General features: G+C 40.0%; 1 protein-coding gene across 1 annotated transcript in view; it reads right to left on the reverse strand.

The window, feature by feature from the left end:
• LOC115054570 (roundabout homolog 2-like) overlaps positions 1-20,866 on the reverse strand; it is a 72,450-nt gene that overhangs the window by 25,486 nt on the left and 26,098 nt on the right. The window contains exons 3-8 of the mRNA XM_029519840.1: positions 7,045-7,202; positions 6,790-6,910; positions 6,487-6,625; positions 4,186-4,322; positions 2,296-2,420; positions 1,364-1,535 (exon numbers count right to left, since the gene is read on the reverse strand). Of these exons, the coding sequence (XP_029375700.1) occupies positions 1,364-1,535; positions 2,296-2,420; positions 4,186-4,322; positions 6,487-6,625; positions 6,790-6,910; positions 7,045-7,202 (852 nt within the window). The remainder of the gene's footprint in view (positions 1-1,363; positions 1,536-2,295; positions 2,421-4,185; positions 4,323-6,486; positions 6,626-6,789; positions 6,911-7,044; positions 7,203-20,866) is intronic.

Consider the following 20,866-nt stretch of genomic DNA (forward strand, 5'->3'; position numbering starts at 1 on the left):
CAGGCTGTAAATATGTTTGGCAACATAAGACGACAGCCTACAGGGATTGATTTGTTTTTGAAACTAGCTTCAAGCAGCCGCTTGAAATACTGCAGCATTTTTTTTTTATCTTGGTTTCAGTTTTCAGCTGTGGAGGGTGACACTTAAATGGTAAGCGATCTCCCATTTTTAAGTAACTCATCCAAAATTCCACTCTATCAATCTTCGTTAACAGCCATCAATCGAAAAAAATAAAAAATAAAAAATAAAAAATAAATAAAAATACAACAGCCATCAATCAAAGGCATTTCTCCAATCCCTTCTGCTCTACACCAAACATTTGGATATTGATCCATCTCCGCTGAGTGATGGAACAGGAGTCATTTCATCTCCAAAAAAAACACTTCAACAGATGTTAATTTAATAATGTGTGTGAGAAAAAGCCAAGAAACAAATGGAGAGAAGGGCATAAACAGCTCCCAGCTGGCAGCGGCTTAGCACTTAATGCTGACATTAAGCTTTGTCAAAAAAAAAAAAAAAAAAAAAAAAAAAAAGTGCAAAGTGTCTCTCCATCAAGGAGACAGCTTTCTTTTACACAGTTTCAGTCTTTTCAAACCATTCACATTTACCACAGTGAGGTGATAATGAAAGGGATCACTGCGGGTGATTGGCTTTTAGAACATACAGTGTGGGCAGACAAATCACCGGTGATGTACTGGTATAGAATGTTTTATTAGGTCTAGGTAGTGCTACAATCCTATGTGTTGGTTAATGTACGACTTTAAATCCCAGTATGTGACACAATAAAAGCACTACCCAATTAAATGCAGAATGCCACTGATATTGCTTTAAAAATATAACGCGTTTCTTTGAGCAATCAAGATATATATGTTTGATATTTCCGCAGCCTAAATGTGACATTAATGAGAAGCACATGAAGAAGAGGTTGGCTTTTGGAAACCTTGCATGGTATGACTTTTATGTAATCTCTATATAGCATATCAAGTTTCTTACAAACCAAGTTTACACTTTAGCTCTGAAGAGCAGAGGTGTATCATCTTTGGCTATTTACAGCGATCCCTCATGATGATGTCATGTTGGGAAAAAATAATAGGTTCATTCTGTTGAGATTACTTGTGTGCCGAGCCATGCAATCATGCAATACTGAGTATTCACTTATTCTGTGCATGTATCTCCTTTATGCATTATGCACCCAACAATGTGTAACAATGGAATGCAAGTATAAAATGTTAAAGCATAAGTAACATTGGTGCCATTAAATTGGATCCTAAAAAACATGGCAGTTCTCATATTTCAGTGTACTGTATTATAGATTTTGCATGCCCTATAAACATTTGTCATGTGTGGGTCTGTCCAGCCTTACCGTCTGCTACCTCAAGCTGTGCTTTGGCCATGATGCTGCCAGCTACAGTGAGGGCCTGGCAGATATAATACCCTGCATCAGAGCGTTGCACAGATGAAATGGTCAACTCTCCATTCATGGACACAAACACACGACTGTCTCCCTGTGTCGGCTGGTTGGGAAACAAAAGATCCTGCAGGGAGTGAAAGTTGAAAGTAGTTATATGGGGTCAAATTCAGAAAGCAATGTTGAAAATAGTACCTTTACTAAGTTTGCTGCTTTTGTCTTACTGAAAAGCATTTCTCTCAGCTCAGTGTGAGAAATGCATGGTTCCCCTTTCTGATGCATTTCTCTGTGGTTAAGAATTACTTCAGTAGTAACTGCCATAAAAGAGTCACTGTCTTTTGACTTTATATCAATTAAAAAAACAGGAAAAGAGATCACCGTTGTGGGCAATGCATTCAGATGGAAAAGTGGGTCAAAGCATATTTCCTACTAAGCCTGAATGGCAGTTTACCCCCAGAGTGATAATCTGTGCTGTGATAACCCGAAGTCATGGTCATGAAATTGAGGCATCAGCGTTCTCTCTGTCTGCACCCCAAGCACGCAGGCTGATGGGCAGTAAAGGACATTAGCCTGCTTTCATTATGTCTAATGACTCTAATGCAGCACATGACATTGTTTCTTGCTAAGTGATTTGGCTGGTCAGACTGGCGTCGATTGATGATATATGACCACTTTATCTATATGTGGAACTGAACTATATTCTGCTGTGCGATCCTTTCACTCACTGCCTTGGAAATTTTTTTTATATTTTACAAAATATATTTTCATGCGGTTGCGGACTTTAGAAATAGCTAGAGAGTTAAATAACTCCCCTGCAAGCACACATCCTTATAGACACATGTGCACAGCCTAAAAAAAAAGTTCAAAGTACATTTGTCCGTCCTCACCTGGCTACCTTCTCGTTGCCAGAAAACTGTGGGCTGAGGTTTACCCCTGGTCTCGCAGGGAAATGTAGCTGTTCGTCCTTGAGCCACAATCTGGTCACGGGGTCGCACCACAAACTGGGGTGCCTCTGAAGTTAAAGGTAAAAAAAAGGAAAGAAAAAAAAAAATAACACAATAGCGGCATATTCATTTCTATGAAGAGTTTTAATTGTGTACTAAAAAGGCTTCTTCTAAAAGAACAGTCTGGACTGCAGAACTAGCTACAAACTAAAAAAATTCATGCATTGGGTTATTTGCTTGAGAGCTATTTCTTGACTATGCCAATCACACAAGCCATTCATTCAGCTGCCACAACATCAGAATGAATGATAGCAGCTAATTAGTAGGGTTGATGTCCTCAATTCAAGTTTTTCCACTAAGGCGTGTCATCCTTATCTGGACATTTGGAAGAAAAGTGAAGTGGTAAATCCACTGTTTCGCAAAAGACTGCCAGGAGAAGTCAGGGGTTGGTTGTAACAATGTCAATATGCATGTCCAATATTAGTTTGATGAATGCGTTTGTGGAATGCAATACATGCATACTGTACGTGTGTGATCAAAAACAAAAAGAGAGCAGTGCATGCACAATGGAATCAGCTCTTACTTACCAACGGGGCGAGCTGTTGACACAACAATGGTGTGGGTGAGATTAACACACAGAGAGAGGGAGGGCAGAGGAGTAGAACAGAGGGACAGAAAAAAGCAAAGAATGAAAATCAGAAATGAATGAGATGGAGTTGGGTTTCCATCCATGAGGTTAAAGGACGAGGAGGGAAATGCTCAAGTCACCACCGGAGGTGATATAATGGACCTCAAGGAAGCAGAACCTTGGCAACATCAGGGGAAAGGGGTGCCACTGCCAGAACCCACATAAGAGATTTACTTAAGTCATAAAATAACAAATTCACACCTATCTGTTTGTACATCAAGTGTCTCACTTCTGGCTGACTGTCATGTAATACTCCTCTTGTCTTATCAAATCAAAAAAAAACAAAAAAAAAAACAACTACAAAACAACATCTGAAGTGTTACATTTCTGTTGTTTTTCTATTCTCTTTATCATTGGTCATCAAATTTAAACAAATTATCCAAAGTTAACTGGCAGATGGCAGGCTTTGTATCTTATTAGTATCCATGTTCACGCGTATTTTACCAATGCACACTCACAACTCTGGCTTAGCCTTATAGCTATAACTCTAAATTGCTTTTTCCTCCAAACTAAATCTTAAATTAAAGCATGGAGCTTTTGGAAGTACAAGACAACTCATGCATGGATAAAAGGAACAAGAATAAAAATTTTATAATAGTAAAGAAAGAATGAACAGTTAATGTTATGAGATCTGTGATGTGCTGTATGCATAATGATATACAAAATGACTACTCTGCTAATAAGAATGTGTTACTGGATGTTTCCAAGTCAAATGTTATTTCATTTTTTTTATATGATAGTTGGCAGGAAAGTGGAACTTTGTTTTTAATTTTTACAATATCAGTCTTTACTATGAAACAGCTCCCTCCCATTGATATAGTGTAAATATGGAGTGCGTGGGCTGCAGGCAGAATAAGACCCCCAGGAGAGGTCATAACAGTTCCCTTAAAGCTGGTTAGATTGTTCATATCTGGGGCCTAGCTGGAGATCTGGTGCAATCAACTGCATCAGCCCGCTATGTATGAAAGAAAAGCTGAGGCCAGGCCCAGCAATTCAGCAGGGGGGCAATAACACTCGTAAAGCGAGCAATAAATGACTGATTGTCCTGCGGCCTGCTTTGGGAGATACAGAAAAAAGAAAAAAAAAAAAAAATCTGAGACAGGTTATGAGCTTTACAACAAGTGGGTCCACAAGCAGCTACCCACCTCTGATAGTCAGGTATGCAGAAGCCTCCACTTTACCCACACGGTTCTCTGCCAGACAGGTGAAGGTTCCCTGATCACTGACTGACGCTTTTTTAATCCTCAGCAGAAATTCTTCTTTTTCATATCTGATGTCATACCTGGCAACAGAGAGGAAGTGTGACAACAAGTGAAATCTCATCCAAGATTAGTTTCACAACACCGGAAGATCAACAACAGTGATATGTTGATTTAAATGAATGTTTAATAGTATTATTTATTTATTGTTTTATTTTTTTTAGATCAAGGAAATGCAATCAGCAAACAATGAAACTGGATCAAGGCTTCTAAACTTGAGGTATTTTTTTTTTTTTTTTCAATTTTTATGATTTCATAAAGGTTGTGTCATTTTTGATAGAATGAAGACAGACTTTCTATCGCAATTAAGACTGCTGCACACACTATGCTACGGAGACAGAAAAAGGGGGAGCAATTATGCTGAGATGAAGGCATGGCAAAATGAAAGGTGCTTTCAGCTGGAACCCTGACTGTTCCTCTATTTCAATATTTATAAAGACGAGCCACCCACTGTGGTGTGGGCTGTGCACCAGGCTATGCTATATGCGTGTACGTGCGTGCATGGGAGAGAGCAAGCCCAAAAAAAAAATAAAAAATAAAATAAAAATAACAGAGAGAAGGAGACAGAGGCAAACACTCTGAGAGTTAGGGAGTGGCACAGTCTGACAAACTGAATTTGATGAATGGGTCGAGCAGTAAGAAATGACTTATTTATAGAGATGTTCCATGCATCAGTGTGTGTCCACCAGTGCAGCATACATGCAGCAGTGGTGCAGTTAGAGTAAGAGAAACATCTCGGCGAGCAGAGTTTAGATAAGTGCCTCAGAGGAGCAACAGACAGAGTGAGTATAGGAGGAGCAAGGAGTCGGGCTCTACCTCTCTGGGGCCCTTTTTGGTAAGAGAGATCCTGTGAAATTGTCTAGCCAGCCATAGTGATTCAGAGATGGGAGACAAGTGAGGCAGAGAAGTGGCATGAGAGGTGAGAAAAAGCCATATTGGAAGTATATGTTCAAAAGGGTGTGGGGAGAATATCGATGGGGGTTGTGGGGTCTGTCCGGAGTCTGGTGAGGACTCCATTCACAGCACATCTCTGACCCAGATACAGGCTTCCCAGGAGGCCGGCAGGTTTAGGAAAAGAATGAAAGAAGTGGAAGGAGGGAAGTGAGGCGCGTCAGGACTGAAAGTAGGACATGTTTCTGGAGTCAAGGGGTAGTGATGTAGGGGGCACAACACAAGTAAGCAGGCAGATAGACTGACAGCTGGAGAGACGGCCAGTTGCTATTATCAATAAACACAATATATTCTAAAGACGCATTATACAGCAGTAACGGCTTATCACGGGTCTTTAGTAAAGAGATCTTTTTTTTTTTAGAATTTCCATTCATGGCTCTAACATGAGAGAGATGACTCACCAGGTTCTGAGAATCATGTGTCTGAGATTTATCTGTCAAGTTACAGACAAACACTTGATGCATTTGTTTGACAACAATTCAGAGAGCAATCACGTCAAGTCTGAATTAATAGGACCTCAAGTTATTTATTTTGACCAGGTTTCTAAAAATCAGCCTTCCCTCATTTCTTTTGGTTGCTTCGAACATCTAATGGATTTAACACGGATCAATCCACGAGCAGGTCAGGACAGTTCTCATCACACGCACAAAACTACGACAGTTCCACGCTACCGTATGAATCAATGCACAATAAAGTAGCATTTTTGAGTTACTTAAAAGGCTTACTCAAGATTAAAAAAGCGTGTCGTTTAATCATCGGATGTCATACATCAAAAATAACTTAAAAAATGTAATGATCTAAAGACTGCTTAATGAAACAAATTGTATTTTAAAATATATCATACTGAACAGTAACTATCAATACTGTAAAAACCCTCATGGCTGGCTGATAATGACATAAAAATAAATGTTCTAATGGGATTTGAAAGCAATTATCCTATGCCTATGATATGGTATACAGAGCACTATGAACTGCCATTAGAAATTACCATGTTACTGAATCATCACCTTATCGACTAACTGGGCATCATAAACATCACGCAGTTACTAGTCATCATTGGGCTAATGCATTAGAGTACTTTACATTTAACGTGATCCTGCAATGTGTCCTTCTCTGCATCCCTGCAGCTCTCTCTCACCATTTAGCCATTATAATGTTCACCATATTAATATGCAGACATGGGCACAAATGCACGCACAGACACAGGCACTGCCCACGTTCACACACATTCCTCACCTGCCACGGGGAATATCCGCATCTTCTTTCTTCCAGCGTAGTGTAGGCGGGGGGTCGCCATGGACCTGACACCTGAACTCCACACTCTCATCAACTAAGACCACCTGGTTCACAGGCCGCTGTACAAACACTGGTCTTTCTGGATGTGGGCAGTATACAAAACATAAGTGTTAAATATACTTTTGAAAGAGTGGTAAATGCTGTATTTGTTAGTGGGCAGTATGGAGCTAGGAAAAAAAAAAAAAGAAAACGAAATGCCCATTAGCTTTGACAGAGGCAAAGAGTGCATGTCAGATTTCTTACCAAACACAGAGAGCTGAGCTTTTTCACTCTCTCTCTCTCCGACCATGTTGGCTGCCACACATACATAAATCCCTGCATCGCTTTTCTTGGTATTCGAGATGGTCAGCTTTCCTCCACGTACCTGCCCACATATGCATGCAACTAAAATCCACCAGTCCAATATGAAGTACTTTACATTGTAAAAGTAAATCGCTAAGTATGTTACTGAGCGTAAGGGTCGTGCAGAAGGTGCAGGAGTTTAGGACGGTAACCCACCGTGATCCTGTCATCTTTGAGGTCAAGACGAGCCTTATCTTTCCTCCAGAAGGTGGTGGGTTCGGGATGCCCACGTGGAGGCTGACACTCGAGACTCGCAGTCTCCCCGACTGCCACCACCACGTCCTGGGGGTTCTGTCTGAAGTCATCCCGCAACACTACCAAGGAAAAAAAGAGGAGAAGCAGGGGCTCTTACTCATACTTTAACAATGTGCCATTCAGTTTAGTAATTTGAGTTTTATTTGAAGCAGAAACTGAGCCAACAACTGAGCCGTCACGGGCTAACTGACTTCTACCAGCTTTGTCTAATATAGGAGTCTAAAAGATCATTTGTGAAGTAGACCGACTCACAGGACCCTCAGCAATCTATCTGTCTTTAATAATACAGGTTTCCCCTTGAGGGCAGGCTATTCTTTGATCTTGGTAGATAAACCTAAGAGCGTGTAAAGCCAGGTAGGATTAAGAGGACAAGGTGCAGCGAAAATAGACCCAGAAGATGAGCAAGACATATGAAAGAAAGGTAAAACTGAAAAAGCAACACAAATAAGGACATCTGTAACAAATAGTGAAAGATCCTGAGCTAAAAATTCCAACAATACTGAATCAGTGAAGTCGCACTGGAGGCCTCCTTCAGGCTGCATCCGACAATGTGAACAATGTGTTGGATAAAACAAATAACCCACTGATACTACATGTCACTCCAAAATCCTGGTGGTATTGATTACACATTGCAACACTTGTGTCTAGTATTTTTAGTGGTAGTTTTATGTTGCTCTTATATGAGAATTGCCTTGAACAGGATCATCCTGTTGGGAGATGAGCAAGTATTATTTTGAAAATTTGGGCAACATGGTAATTCAGAGTGTCACTAAATCATTAAAAATCATCATCTGAGAAACTTGCAGAAAACAATATAAGACAGATGGTGTATGAGTCTATATGTGGGTTTGAGGGACAGATTATAATGTTTGCTAGTAATAAAAACGGCCGTTATAGTTTTGAATAACACTCGTTATTTCTGAAAAACAGCTTTTAATGATGAAAACATTTCAATATAAAGGTAAGATCTACAGAGTTTGAAGGTGCAAACTCTTGCTCAGAAGATCTGAACATGTACGAACAGGGAGAGAGAGCATCAGTGACCGAGTCATCCTTTATGAAGCTTTAAAGGAAGACGCGCAGACTCTCATTTCACATCAAGCGTGTAACGGTTTCAAAATTTCTCATTAACAGCAGCGAGACGCTCTTCTTGGGTGGTTTTAGTGCTGCTTTCAGGAATAAATTGAACTTTGTCCACACGAGAAATCAATCAATACGAGGGCCAACAACGACATGAAAATAGAGACTTTTCTTTTAAAGCCTGAAATAACGACATTTGCTTAAAATATGGTGGCTGAAAGATGCCACAGTTGCTTATGATCATATTGAATGTACACACTTTTAGTTCATTATAATTTCAATGATAGGCAGCTTTTTCTGTACTCTTCAACTGTTGGGTGGCTGCTTTAAGTTTTCCATGGCAGGGGTGTCTGTGCTTGAATTTTGCGTGTTCAAAGGAACGACAATATCAAGAATTTCCAAGCTATCCATGTAAAAAGCCATAATTGTGGATTTTGAGACGTATGAGCTATTTGCTAAGTTAAAAGGTTACGTCTTCAAAACCTCCTAATTCTGTCATAACTGTTATTCCAAGTATCCCTTCAAAAGCTGCTCTGCTTTAAGCATCTACAAGAACAATGGTACTGTTAGCCATCACTGGAATCATGGTTAAAAATAGAGATTCGGATCCTGCAATGACTTGCGTCCTCTTTGCATTAATAGCTTATGACATGCTGTTTCGGTGAAAAGCCTCGGTGTAGGCCAGTTTAAATATTAAAGTGTATCGTTTGACAACAGTCATGCCTGTGAAATTAAAGGAAAAAATAATCAATCAAAACCTCTTCCTGTAGTTAGATGCTAACTGACACATCTGGTGACAAATTATTTAAAAACTGAAAATAATCATACTATTATAATTCCTTCTGTGTGCAGATAACCATTTTTTCTTTGTGTAGTTTTTTTTATCAATGACACTAATGTTCACCAGCTAATAACTAAAATATGTAACTGAAGTGCAACAATGAAGCTTAATGATAGTTTATAAAAACTCATCACACAAAATCTATGTGAGTTCCCTTTTCCTTCCCATTGCAGTCATTACCCATTCTGCTGATATACTGTAGCATGACTCCCAAGTCCCAGAGGATGCCTAATAAAAAAAAAAAAAAAATCATGAGGGAGCCAAAGCCCTTTTGGCTCAGCTGTCAATCACATCTAGTCTGTGCTGTAGTAAATGAGTCTCGGTTGCAGAGACTACTTTGGCACAGGCATATGGCTGGCTGGCTGGCTATGTGCTTAGTGACCCATCAGAGTGACGCCAACACTCCACTCAACCAGTCACACAACTAACTTCCTGCTCCTGTGTTGTCACATTAAAGATTCTCCTGTAACAGCAAAGCCCGTCTCGAGGGACTCTGAAAGGCTGAGACAAGCAGCGAAACTAGGAGCATGGGATAATTGTGACAAAGTGTAAACCCAATTATAAAAAAGTAAAGAAGAGAAAAAATATTGTTGTTTTTTTTTTTTTTTTCTTTCTATTTCATGGTGCTGAGGCTGAAACTGAATAGCAAAATTTATATAAAATAAACCTGGCAGTAAATGTCTAAAAAGATCAAAATTGCATGTTGTCTGTCATATGCACTAATTAGAATAACCAGGATTTCATCCATTTGCTACCACTTACATCATATTAGCTCACTGCTGTCATACATGCTGCTGACTTAATTACAATTTCCGTTGGTATTTCCCATTTTCTTACCCCAAAATTAAATATACGGGGGATTTTTTAGTGATTTATGGTTCACACAATAAACTGTGTCTTGTTGAATTGAAAGTAAATCACTCATCTCGGTATATACAATCCCTGGGTAATAGGCTACTGGAAATTTGAAAGGCTAAGGGGGTAAGATGTTTGTACACCCACATAATATTGGTACTTTGATTTTCTGACATCTGACAGCTATTGCTCTAATATGGTTGCCCCTTCCTCTCTTATTTTGATTGTGTGGCCTTTGCTGGTTTCTTTAGGTGGTGTTTATAGGGGAACGTGAAGCGTGGCGATGTGGGGGAGGGCTGTTCTAATCTACTGCTCTCAAATGGGGAGCCCCTGTGGAGGCAGCACCCATGTGTAGTCTGCTGTCATGTGGTAATTATTTCAGATGGCGGTGCCGCCACCACTGCCTAATATTGTCTTATTGAGTACTGCTCAATTATTCAAACAAGCCATTCAGGAGACTCACTCGTTCACCAGTTTCATTTATCAAATCAGACGGAGAATGATTGGTAAATGGGCTTCATTTCATGACACAATGGATGGTGAAAAAATGTGACAAGGTGAAAGTATCTGAATACAAAAAACTATTCAGGGACTCATTATAAGATTAACAGGATGGGGGAAAGGGTTATATTCCATCTTAGCAATGCATATTTGAAATTCATCGCAACATCACATCATTGAAAATCGTACTTAAGGTTAATGCATTTAGAACATTCTTTAGAAAAAGTAGATTTCTTGTGCCCATTAAGTTTGCAGATATTTACTGCAGCGTCTGCCTTCGAGCACACAGGCCACTGTTGTTGAGTGTCAAAACACAGTAGCATAAAGTAACAACCGTTTATGTTTATGTTTGTGTTCTAGTCATCACAGCATGTCTAAGAAGTGGCCGGGCCTGTTTGTTGGTTGGTCGTTCTGTGGCTTTGACACAAACATTGATGCTCCTGATTGGACCTCTACCTCTAAAACTAATGACACACCAATGAAGTACCAGTACAGTATGCTAACATGCTAAATGTACCAACTTAATGTGAGCAAACCAAAGTGCCAAGATTATGGTATTGCAATCTTTGCTTAAAGCGCTCCTGAGAAAAATAACTTACCTGGAGCTGACTAAGTGCAGCCTGGGCTAGTAAACGTCTATATGTGGTCAAGTCTGACTTACTAGTATGAGCTTGCTCAAAACAGAAGGATGATCATTTTGGTCTGGTAATTTTTCCCCCCTCTCTTTTGGTCTTGCCAGCTATTTGGATGTGAATGTGAAACAAATTTCCTTGCAGTATCCAGAGACGTAATGATAATAACTTTGGTGACCCCCTCAAATGCTTCCAGAAGGTCCTGGTTTTCACTTATTCTGTTTAACTTATGTACCTCGACATGTGTGATGGACTAGAACAAAATGCGCTGTAGAATTTCACGTTTGCCTTCAGAGCATTGAGCAGTCCTTGTTGCTTTGAAGATGATTTTCTCTGCTAGCATTTTTATTAAACCAGAAAAAACACTTTTTGGATGGGAAGGTGGAACTGACTTGCTCTTTGCAGGCTGCCATGCATGGCACAGTCTGTCAATTGCATGGTCATTAGATAGACTGAAGGGTTTAAAGCTCTGCAGCATTGACTGGACCGGTCATTTTGATATGCAGTCTATGCTTTTGGAATGACTTTGATGAGCGCCAACTTTTTCTCTAAGTGCCACTAAAAGACTGAGAAGTGCAGTGTTTTAGTGTTGGGTTTAGATTAAATTAGATGTACTTTTTCCATTGTGCCCATGTATGAACATGCATTTGAGATGTGAAGATGCTAAAAATTGTAGAGATAATGAGTTGCATTATCTAATCATTGTTAACCTATTAACTGAGCACTAATGGAGTTAGTTTAAGGCATTCATCAATTTAAAAAGACACTCATTCACTTCATAATATAAAATTATAAATAAATTAGGTGTGACAGGCAGCTGGTGATGGGCAAGAAAATTACAACCCAATTAACTCATGCAGAATTTTGTTTATTTTGTAGCAATCTGTTTGTTTGTGCATGTCTGCTGCCTGTGAATGTGTGCACAACAGTGCAAGCTGGCTGCTGGCCCCAGTCCAACAGGGAAATATACTGTATAAACACACACCTTACAACCCCACCCCAAAGTAGGGATAGTGCTGCAGAAGCGAAAAGAAAAAGAATTGTTTATGAGTAGCGCAGAGAGATGAAGACACTAACATATTGCCAGTTGTTGCATGTAACAGATGGCTGTACCTCCATTTGGGAAAGGGACAGATGCATTGATGAGTCGATGTGCTGCATGCGAACAAAGCTGCCAAACATCAAGCGTACTTGGCACTCAGGTAGTCTTCTTCAATATAAGTAATGGATTCGCATTTTATACTTTTTGCACACAGAGTCTGAATCTAATGTCAGAAACTGTGATGCTGCTTCATCCGGTGTCAAAAAATGCATTACAACAGCTACTGTAAGTGATTTCTTTTGACAGTGGTCTGCTAAATTGTGGTTTGGAGTTTTGCTGAAGATCCTTTTTGAGCAGACTAGCCTGCAGGGGTGTGTCACTTTCTCTACAGCAGTCAGAGATGTCCCATATCTGTCACATGCATAAAACACACAATGATGCTTGGACACAAACACAGATGCACACATATGCATAAATAAACAAAACCGACCAACCCCTACCCCTCCCGCCAAAAAAAAAAGAAAAACAGCTGTCCTGCTCTTGTATCACAAACTGACCACAACACCATCATCTCTGTCCAACAGACAGAAACAGAAACAAGAGGGAAATGCCGACACAGAATCAGAGGGAGGAGAAATCTAGAGTGGGGAGGGCGATTTGCATTGGGGATTTTTTCTTTTTTTTCAATAAATAAACAACTTAACATGTCTCTGCCCTAAAAAAGTCATCAGCAATCAGTCAGGACTACAGTCTGCGGGGAGATGAGGAGCGTTTACACAATGTCCCCTGAGGCCACAAGCCCAGCACAGACTTTTATTACTTATAATTCGGCCTTCCCAATATTAGGACACAACATGAGTTCATTTAAGGCCCACTTATGGTGCCTGACAGACAGAAAACATTTCAAGTGTTGGAATTTATTTAGGGTATCATCTCCAGGCAATATACTTATGGAAAAGAGAATCAATATGAACACCGGCATTGGTTTTGAACAGGGGAAGGGACTGAATCCCTATTGTCTCACTGTCACTCATTGGTTGCTTGTGTGACTGACCAAAGTGCGTTTATCAGCAATTGGTACAACATAAGGGTTAAATCTGACCTATGTTCATTGCCATTTTTGAAGCTCGACATAAAATTTAATCCCAAAGGCAGCGTGAGATTTGAAGGGGCCATATTGACCGACGTCAGCTGTTTCCAAATTTGTACGCAGGCGGCTATAAAACCTAGCACCGCTTTGCTTTGCTTTTTTAGCATCATTAGTGTCCGATCCAATTAGCATCAATTTGAAGGTTGGGAATAGACGCTCAGCAAAATCTGAGCACGCCCTGGGCAACATCAAATTTTGAGATTTCAATGCAACTTAGATTCTATAAACTGATGCAATCTTTTCTGCTGTTTAATTTAGAATTATTCTATCATGGATGTGGGGCGCACATATTTTTGTGCAAATTCGTAAACGCATAGACCAAAAGGCCAATTCTACCCATAACCTCTCTTTCAATAACATATTCCAATATGAATTCACACTTTGGGGTAGACTAATATTTGTTATGCATTCTTTGGCCTTTTGAGTTAGTAGACAGTCGCCCACCATGAAGGGTTAGCAATAAAAACGCCCCACCATTGTCACGTTTAATTAACCTCCATTCCGTTGTCATGTAATGTAAATTGAAGCTGTGGATGGTATAGAAGGAAGGTTTCTCCCCTCCCCCTCCTCCCCACATCTCTGCTCTCTCATTTCTCACTTGCTATGCCTCTAGTTACTGTAACAGCATTGCCTCGGACCATTTCCACATGTATAATTAATTACTACTGTCTCCATGCATTCCTTCACAAGAACGCATTCCTCTAGACTAGTCTAGGTGAACATTCTTCGGCTCACACATCAGTCCATCTCATCTGCTTCTACCTGTAAAACATATATTTTTGAGCGTCATTATGCAAACATTTATTCCTGGCTTTAGTTCATGATTGCACTTTGGCTCTTACCAGATGAATAAGAGGAGTACAGCGAAAAATGGAAAAAACCAGTATATAGAAGATGTTGTGGGTTTTTTTTTTTTTTTTTTTTTCAAAAGTTCATGGATATCATAGAACCTCAGAGCAATTTTGTCAAGATGTACAACATCAGCTGGAAAATGAGTCACGGATCAGAATCTAGCTTTTATCCGCCTTGTTTCACTAAAGCAGCAGTCAGCCAGGGAGGGAGAGGTTTCTAACATGCACACGTCTTCTCGAAACTGAAATTATGCACGCTGCTGTGTTCCCCAGTCACCGTCACCGCCACCATCATCATCATCACCATCATCGCAATGTTAAATTGGATAAAAATGAAGCTAAATGTGTTCGCTCACAATCGGTAATGTCATTTGCAACTTTGACTCTTTTCCAATAATTCTATCCACCGCTTTTGCTTCAGTGACAACGTATGGGAATCTTAGTGGTATACACACGAGAGCCGGCTGTATTATATTCCATCCTTACTTCTGGATTCTTGTGGAATCTAATGGTGGAGAATTGCCTGAGATAGTCTGCGCATCTGCACCATCCAGCATGATCAAACAAATCTCATGGCTGACACAAAAGATAGTGGTGCTGAACTGGGTTTACCACAACACCCTCGTTATATCCTTCTTTGCATGTTTGGATAGTATATAGATATGTATAAATGCATTTGAATAAACGCTCGGAGCTATGAAGCAGAGCACTGCTCGCCACCACCACTGCTGGCATTCGACACAAAAGAAAACTAATTAATATGGTAATGTCATGCTATCACATTAACTGATAATATATGGCACGCTTTGTTGCTTTGATTACACTGATTTGACCTTTGATCTCTAAATGAGTGAATGAACTGAAATGATCAAAAGTGAGTGTAGTAGACAAGGTTCATGTAACCTGGGGGTGGCGGCATACATCACCACACACATCGCCCCACCTTGGCATGAACCAATGTGGTGAAAATGCGTTTCCAGTGCTTTTTAAATGCATTATCCTGAAAAAAAAAGAAAAGAAAATATGTAACATTAATACACTTATTTATGGTTTTCTGTCTTGCTTATTTTTATGCCCACACCTCAGGCAAAGAATGGTAAAAATGGGATTCATTTCCAGGTGCATTCATGCCTACAAATGCTCAGTGACAGCTGCCCATTATGACGACAGACCGGATGGACATCTGCAGTGTCTGAACACTTCTTTTCAATAAACACCACAAAGTAAGTTGTTCCTCTGTATTTAAGATTTATTTTCTTTTCTGTTTTGCATTTAGTTCATGGTATTTGTCTGCTATCACAGTATTTCCAAACATTATAGGTTTACCAATATTGGATGTTATACATGTTGCTTATTTATTCTACACATGAATAGGAGGGGTGGCAAAAAAAAAAAAAAAAAAAAAATTCTCCCCAAGATCAATAAATTTGAAATTATTATATTGGCTCATTTAATGTGGATGGGACAGTAACAACATGACATCACTGTTTTTAGGAAATAGCCAGCCCTTGCCAAACAGGAACAGGGTCGCTTACTTGTCAAGTGGTGACGTGAAAGAATTAAGCTGCCTATATTCCGTACTTCATGTCTTCACCCAGCAGTGTGGGCTGCTGTGAACCCATCACGAGGGTCAGAGCCCTCAGGTGGTCAGTCCCACTTACAGCTCCAAAGTTTAAATCTGCATTCTCTCTCTAGGTCTATTTCTTATTATCAACAGTTTTGATTGGATTGTGACATTAACAAAGAACATGGATATCAACAGAAGAGAGTTAATTTGCAGGTCTAAACATATTTAGGGTGTATTTTATTCACTTTTTATCTCTTCCATGACATTAACCCTCACTCCTATAGCATCCATTAGAACTAAATGTGAATTGCGTACTATGCAAATTAATTGGTGGCATCATTATTATGGAATACTATGGAATCGCAATACTTGCAGTACCTGAGAATTGCATTATAAATGACCAGAAAATCATGATAGAATCAAATCAGGAAAAAACATATAATCCCAGCCATAGTGAATAGCACATGCACGTATCCGGAGCAACCCCCCTACTGGATATGTTTACACATACACACACACACACGCAAACACTTACATTGTTTATTAGCATGCAAGAAATAATACAAAGATGGAGACAAGTTTTTGTTGCTGAGTGGTCAACAAGCTTAGATATCCACCATGCTGATGTATCAATAAGGCCTTCCACCAGATTGGAGTTGCAGGTATATATCTCCAAAAACCCTGAGCCCCTCCCACCTCCATACCAACCCCCAACACTGATGCTCCACTGAGCAGCTTAGACGATTATTCACCCCAAATCTCTGTTAATCACATACACAGCACAACCTCTGGTAAGCCTGAGGCCGCCGGGCACAGATTCAGTATAAACTGTATGTTGGGACTGGAAGTGAGCAGCCGTTGGTGGCGGTTGCTGACCTGTTGCTCTTAGACACCTTCCCAGGTTCTGCCTCTCCCTTTTCCATCACGTGGAGTGCCTAAGCAGACGCACCGTCTATCTTTTGCCTCTTCAGAAAATGGCATACATTTTTTATATACGACATTTCCAAAGAGAGATTGGTATGGAAAGTCAGTCTAATCTTCCAGTGATCGTCTATCTTGGGGTGATCAGTCTCTACTGAGAGAGCACGTAGTTCCCTGTGTGAACACAGACATGCATATTCATGCAGCTGCTGGAGGAGGTACACACTGACACACACTGAGGGAGGCGCTGGATGTGTGCAAACACAATCGCCTAGAACATCTCCTTCTCCCACACACACATAGATAAGATAAAACTACTCAATCCATCAACATGTTTAAACTGCACAGATTCATGTCTCAAGTTACTCATCTCTCTTCTCTATTCCCCTGTCAATCCTTTCTCTATTTTTTCCATTTTGGGAAACAAAGGAGGCTTCTACAAACTCCTTTCCTTACAAGTCCCATCTATCATTGTCCTCCATGGTAATCTATCCCGTCTAACTTCACCATGCGGTGTGCATCCGGCACGTTTTTTTTTTTAGAAATAACTTACAGCCAAGGTCCGATAGAAAGGGAAGAAACAGACAAACATAGCTGTTCATTGTTTGAGCAGCGTGTGTGTGGTGCACTGGTTGACAAAATAACTGTAAATACTGACATGGCTAATCTCAGCACAGCTGTTAGTATTAGGTCCTTTAATCCTGGTCCAGATCGGTGATGTGCTCACACTGGCTTGGGGACAGATGAGCAACAGCCACCAGGCTGCCAAGTGGGCTAAAGGCATCAGACTGGCCTGACGCTCCCTTTCAGACATGATAAGCTGTGAATCTGTGTGTCCTGGAGAGCAGCCCCAAACAGCACAGTCTTTGTGTTGCATCGTACATCCCTTTGACTGATACTGCCACAATCTCACTGCACAACAAATCTCTGTTCTAAATTCTTTTCTTTTGTCAAAAACACAGCTGTGTCTCAGAAAAATGACATACTCTCTTGTGAACACAGATAGATATTGGTATTTTCTTTTCAAACATTGCAACACGAAATTTCCACCTCCACGCTACTGCAAACTCTATTTCCATAGTTAATCAACAAACACACATGGGTTACCTTTCAAATAATGTTCGAAAATGCCCATTTGTTGAAAATTGGTAAATTTGTGAACATCCAAGAGTCAGTACACCTGCAAAAAAGCACTGACCTTTTCCTATTGTATGAGCTAACATTTAATTATTTTTAGCTGCTCATGTTTCTCTCTTCATAAAAAAAAAATCAATTTAAGAATGACAGCTACATGTGACATGTATCAGTACAGTTAGCTCAGATGATCTCCACACACAGAGGGATCAGACCATTTCTAGTCCCATGTCTCATCTAGTTTCATCAAAATCAAATTGTATTTGTTGATGCTTTTGTAAACCTGTCAGTCAGAGCTGGAACTTATATGCTATCTATCACTGATCACAGAGAGCTCCCCATGATGAATGTAGTCCACAACACAGATGGTTCTTTTCCCTGTAGGCAGTGTAATAAGCCTTTAAATCATGGTAAAAATGACTGCTGTTAGAGGCTGACTCTGCAGTATGAAGCGCCACACTTCCCTGCTCCTGACATACTGCACTGATTTTACTGTCTGATCTGCATACAACACCATGTGCCAAACTGTCTCAGGTCAGATGAACAAGCGCAAGGAAGAGACAAGAAAACATCTGTGTCACGTATCAGGAAGAAGTAAGAAGAAAGGTCAGAAGTGTAAGGCATGCAATAAATGACTGACAGATGCAAGCACGGGCATGGATGCCAAACCGTATTCTCTAGGTACAAGGCGTAAGGAAACTGACAATCCTGTCTTAATCTTCTGGATAAGGAAAATCAACCAACATCCCCCCCAGCATACAAACAAACAGTGCAAACAAAATATACTCAGTTTACTATCACAGCCTGGCTCCCTTCATATCACTATTGAAATTCATAGATTATTCATCACACTAACTATTGAACTAAAAAATGGCATCAAAACTGCGAAGCGCTAGTTACACTGAAATGTTAATGTATTTAAGCCTTTCTGAAATAGGGTGGCACTGAATAGCTCAGGCAACGTACTTGGTATGTACCAAGTGACAAAAGTCTTACAATTCCAAACATTTATTTTATAATGACTTTTCCCTTTAGAGCTAATTATGAAATCTTTTCAAAATATCAACACCTAAAAACATACTCAAAGGGACCAGACGGCCATTAATTATTATTTTTCTTATTGTTACAGTGTCAAAGTTGGCTGCAGTTTTTCTCAAAAAGAACATAAAAACGAGAGAGTAAAAGTTGTAATAATTGGCGGGGGGGGGGGGGGGGGGATTTAATAAATAAATAAAGCTGCATTACGTTCTCGCCACTATAAAGACTACACTTATGATTGCTAAGTTGCTCCAATTACTGGCTGGCAGAGGCATTCTCGAAAAGCATCATTAAGCACGGCATCCGAAGAAACAGAAAACAGCCGGGTGTTTCCTCTCAGGGAATGTAATTGATGAAACACTGTGAAACAACACACCCACTGGAGGATCTAGTCCCATGGCTAATTATTATTACCTTGATGTTGCCCTACGAAATATTCCTGAATACAACATATTGTCACAGTGTTCTCTGTTGAATAAATCAATTGGGTAAATGCCAAAAAAACTCATGATTCTAAACATTTTTTTATGTGATTGATGAAGTTGTGAATGTGAGAGTTCTAATTATCATTTTTGGAGTATATATGTGCTTCTCAGAATGTCACTTTTCTTGGCATCGGCGATGTCAGTAAACACAGCTGCATTTAAAGCATGTTCAGAAGCCAATTCCAAATAACAGCAAAGGAATAATCATCCTTCAGGCTGAGTCTCAGCCCCAAACCCCCACACATTATCGCTGCTCTTTTTCAGATTCTCTCAAAGGCTGCATGCCATTTTTGTCATCTGAGTATATTGAAGTTTATGTCACAATATAATCCACAGGGTGAAAGATGTGTGAAAAGTTTACTTTGTTAAAAAAAGTTTTTAAAAAGAGGCTGCTTGGTTCACAAAAACACTAAGTGGCCAAACAAAACAGGTCACTAAGAAGGCCCTGGGCTTTAATGGAGTCTGTTTGTTCTTTCTATATCTGTGTTGGTCTCCTCTGGGTTCTCTGGTTTTTGTCCTGCAGCTGAAAGAAGAGCAAGTTAGGTGAATTGGAAGCTCAAAATAACCTCTACAGTAGGTGTGAAAGTGTTTGTCAGTCCATATGTGCGCCATCCCAGAGAAAGACCTCTAACCTCTTCAGAGTGAACCCTGCCTCCCAACAGGTGTCTGCTTTGATAGACTAAAGCCTCTTACTCTGGGGTGAATAAGAAATTTTGAGATATTCTAAAAGCAGTGATAGTATGACTAGGCCTGTGCATGGCTTCAGGGATGGCACTGTCACTCAGTCAGTCTTTTAACATCCACCAGGGATATTGAAATATTCATGGTCCTTAGAGGAAGAACCACTGAGCTTGGTGAATCTGACTTTTCCACCACCTTCACTGCATGTAAATGATTGTAACCATGATTATGAAAGTCCACGAACTTTATGAAATATGAATCTGATGAGGCTTAAACAGCACTACGCTATGATGTAAGGGGGTGAGGTACACTTGCTACTTATATGGTTGAAATCATTGGAAAGTATAAATATAATAAATAATATAAATGTTAAGTAGGAAATGTAAGCAAACCCAGATGGTGAATATACATAGCAACACCTGCTGAACATCAGCATGATAACATTGTCATTGTTAGCATGTTACCATTCAGACACTGCCTATTAGCTGGACGCTTCATGGAAATGGTTATAGCCTCTTGTTGTTTAACGGCCCCCACCACCTTTTTCTTTTTTTTTTTACAATTATGACAATTACATGACATGGAGGGGTGGGTTTAGAGCCTAGTTGGGCTATAAAAACCAGCTAGTCTTCATTTTTATCAGTTGTCTGCAGGGATTGGTTCAGTTTGCCTAAGAGTGTCTAAGAGTTGAAAATGAATGTGCTGGATGTGACATTATGATTTAACGTCCCTGCTCTTCTTGCTGTAATGTTTTATGTTATCCAGTGTTGCAGTGCCTACCAGTCTGTTTGCATTAGAACACTGGCTGTTGAAGGCATGCCCATATAGAAGCCATGCAACGCTCCAATTAACTCGGTTGGGCTGTATCACTGCAAACTATATATGCAGAGCTGCACAGCGGATGATTTTACACGGCGTTCGACAGTGTCGCAGATAAGATCAGTC

This window comes from Echeneis naucrates, chromosome 14 (assembly GCF_900963305.1).
Source record: "Echeneis naucrates chromosome 14, fEcheNa1.1, whole genome shotgun sequence".
NCBI classification, from domain to species: domain Eukaryota; kingdom Metazoa; phylum Chordata; class Actinopteri; order Carangiformes; family Echeneidae; genus Echeneis; species Echeneis naucrates.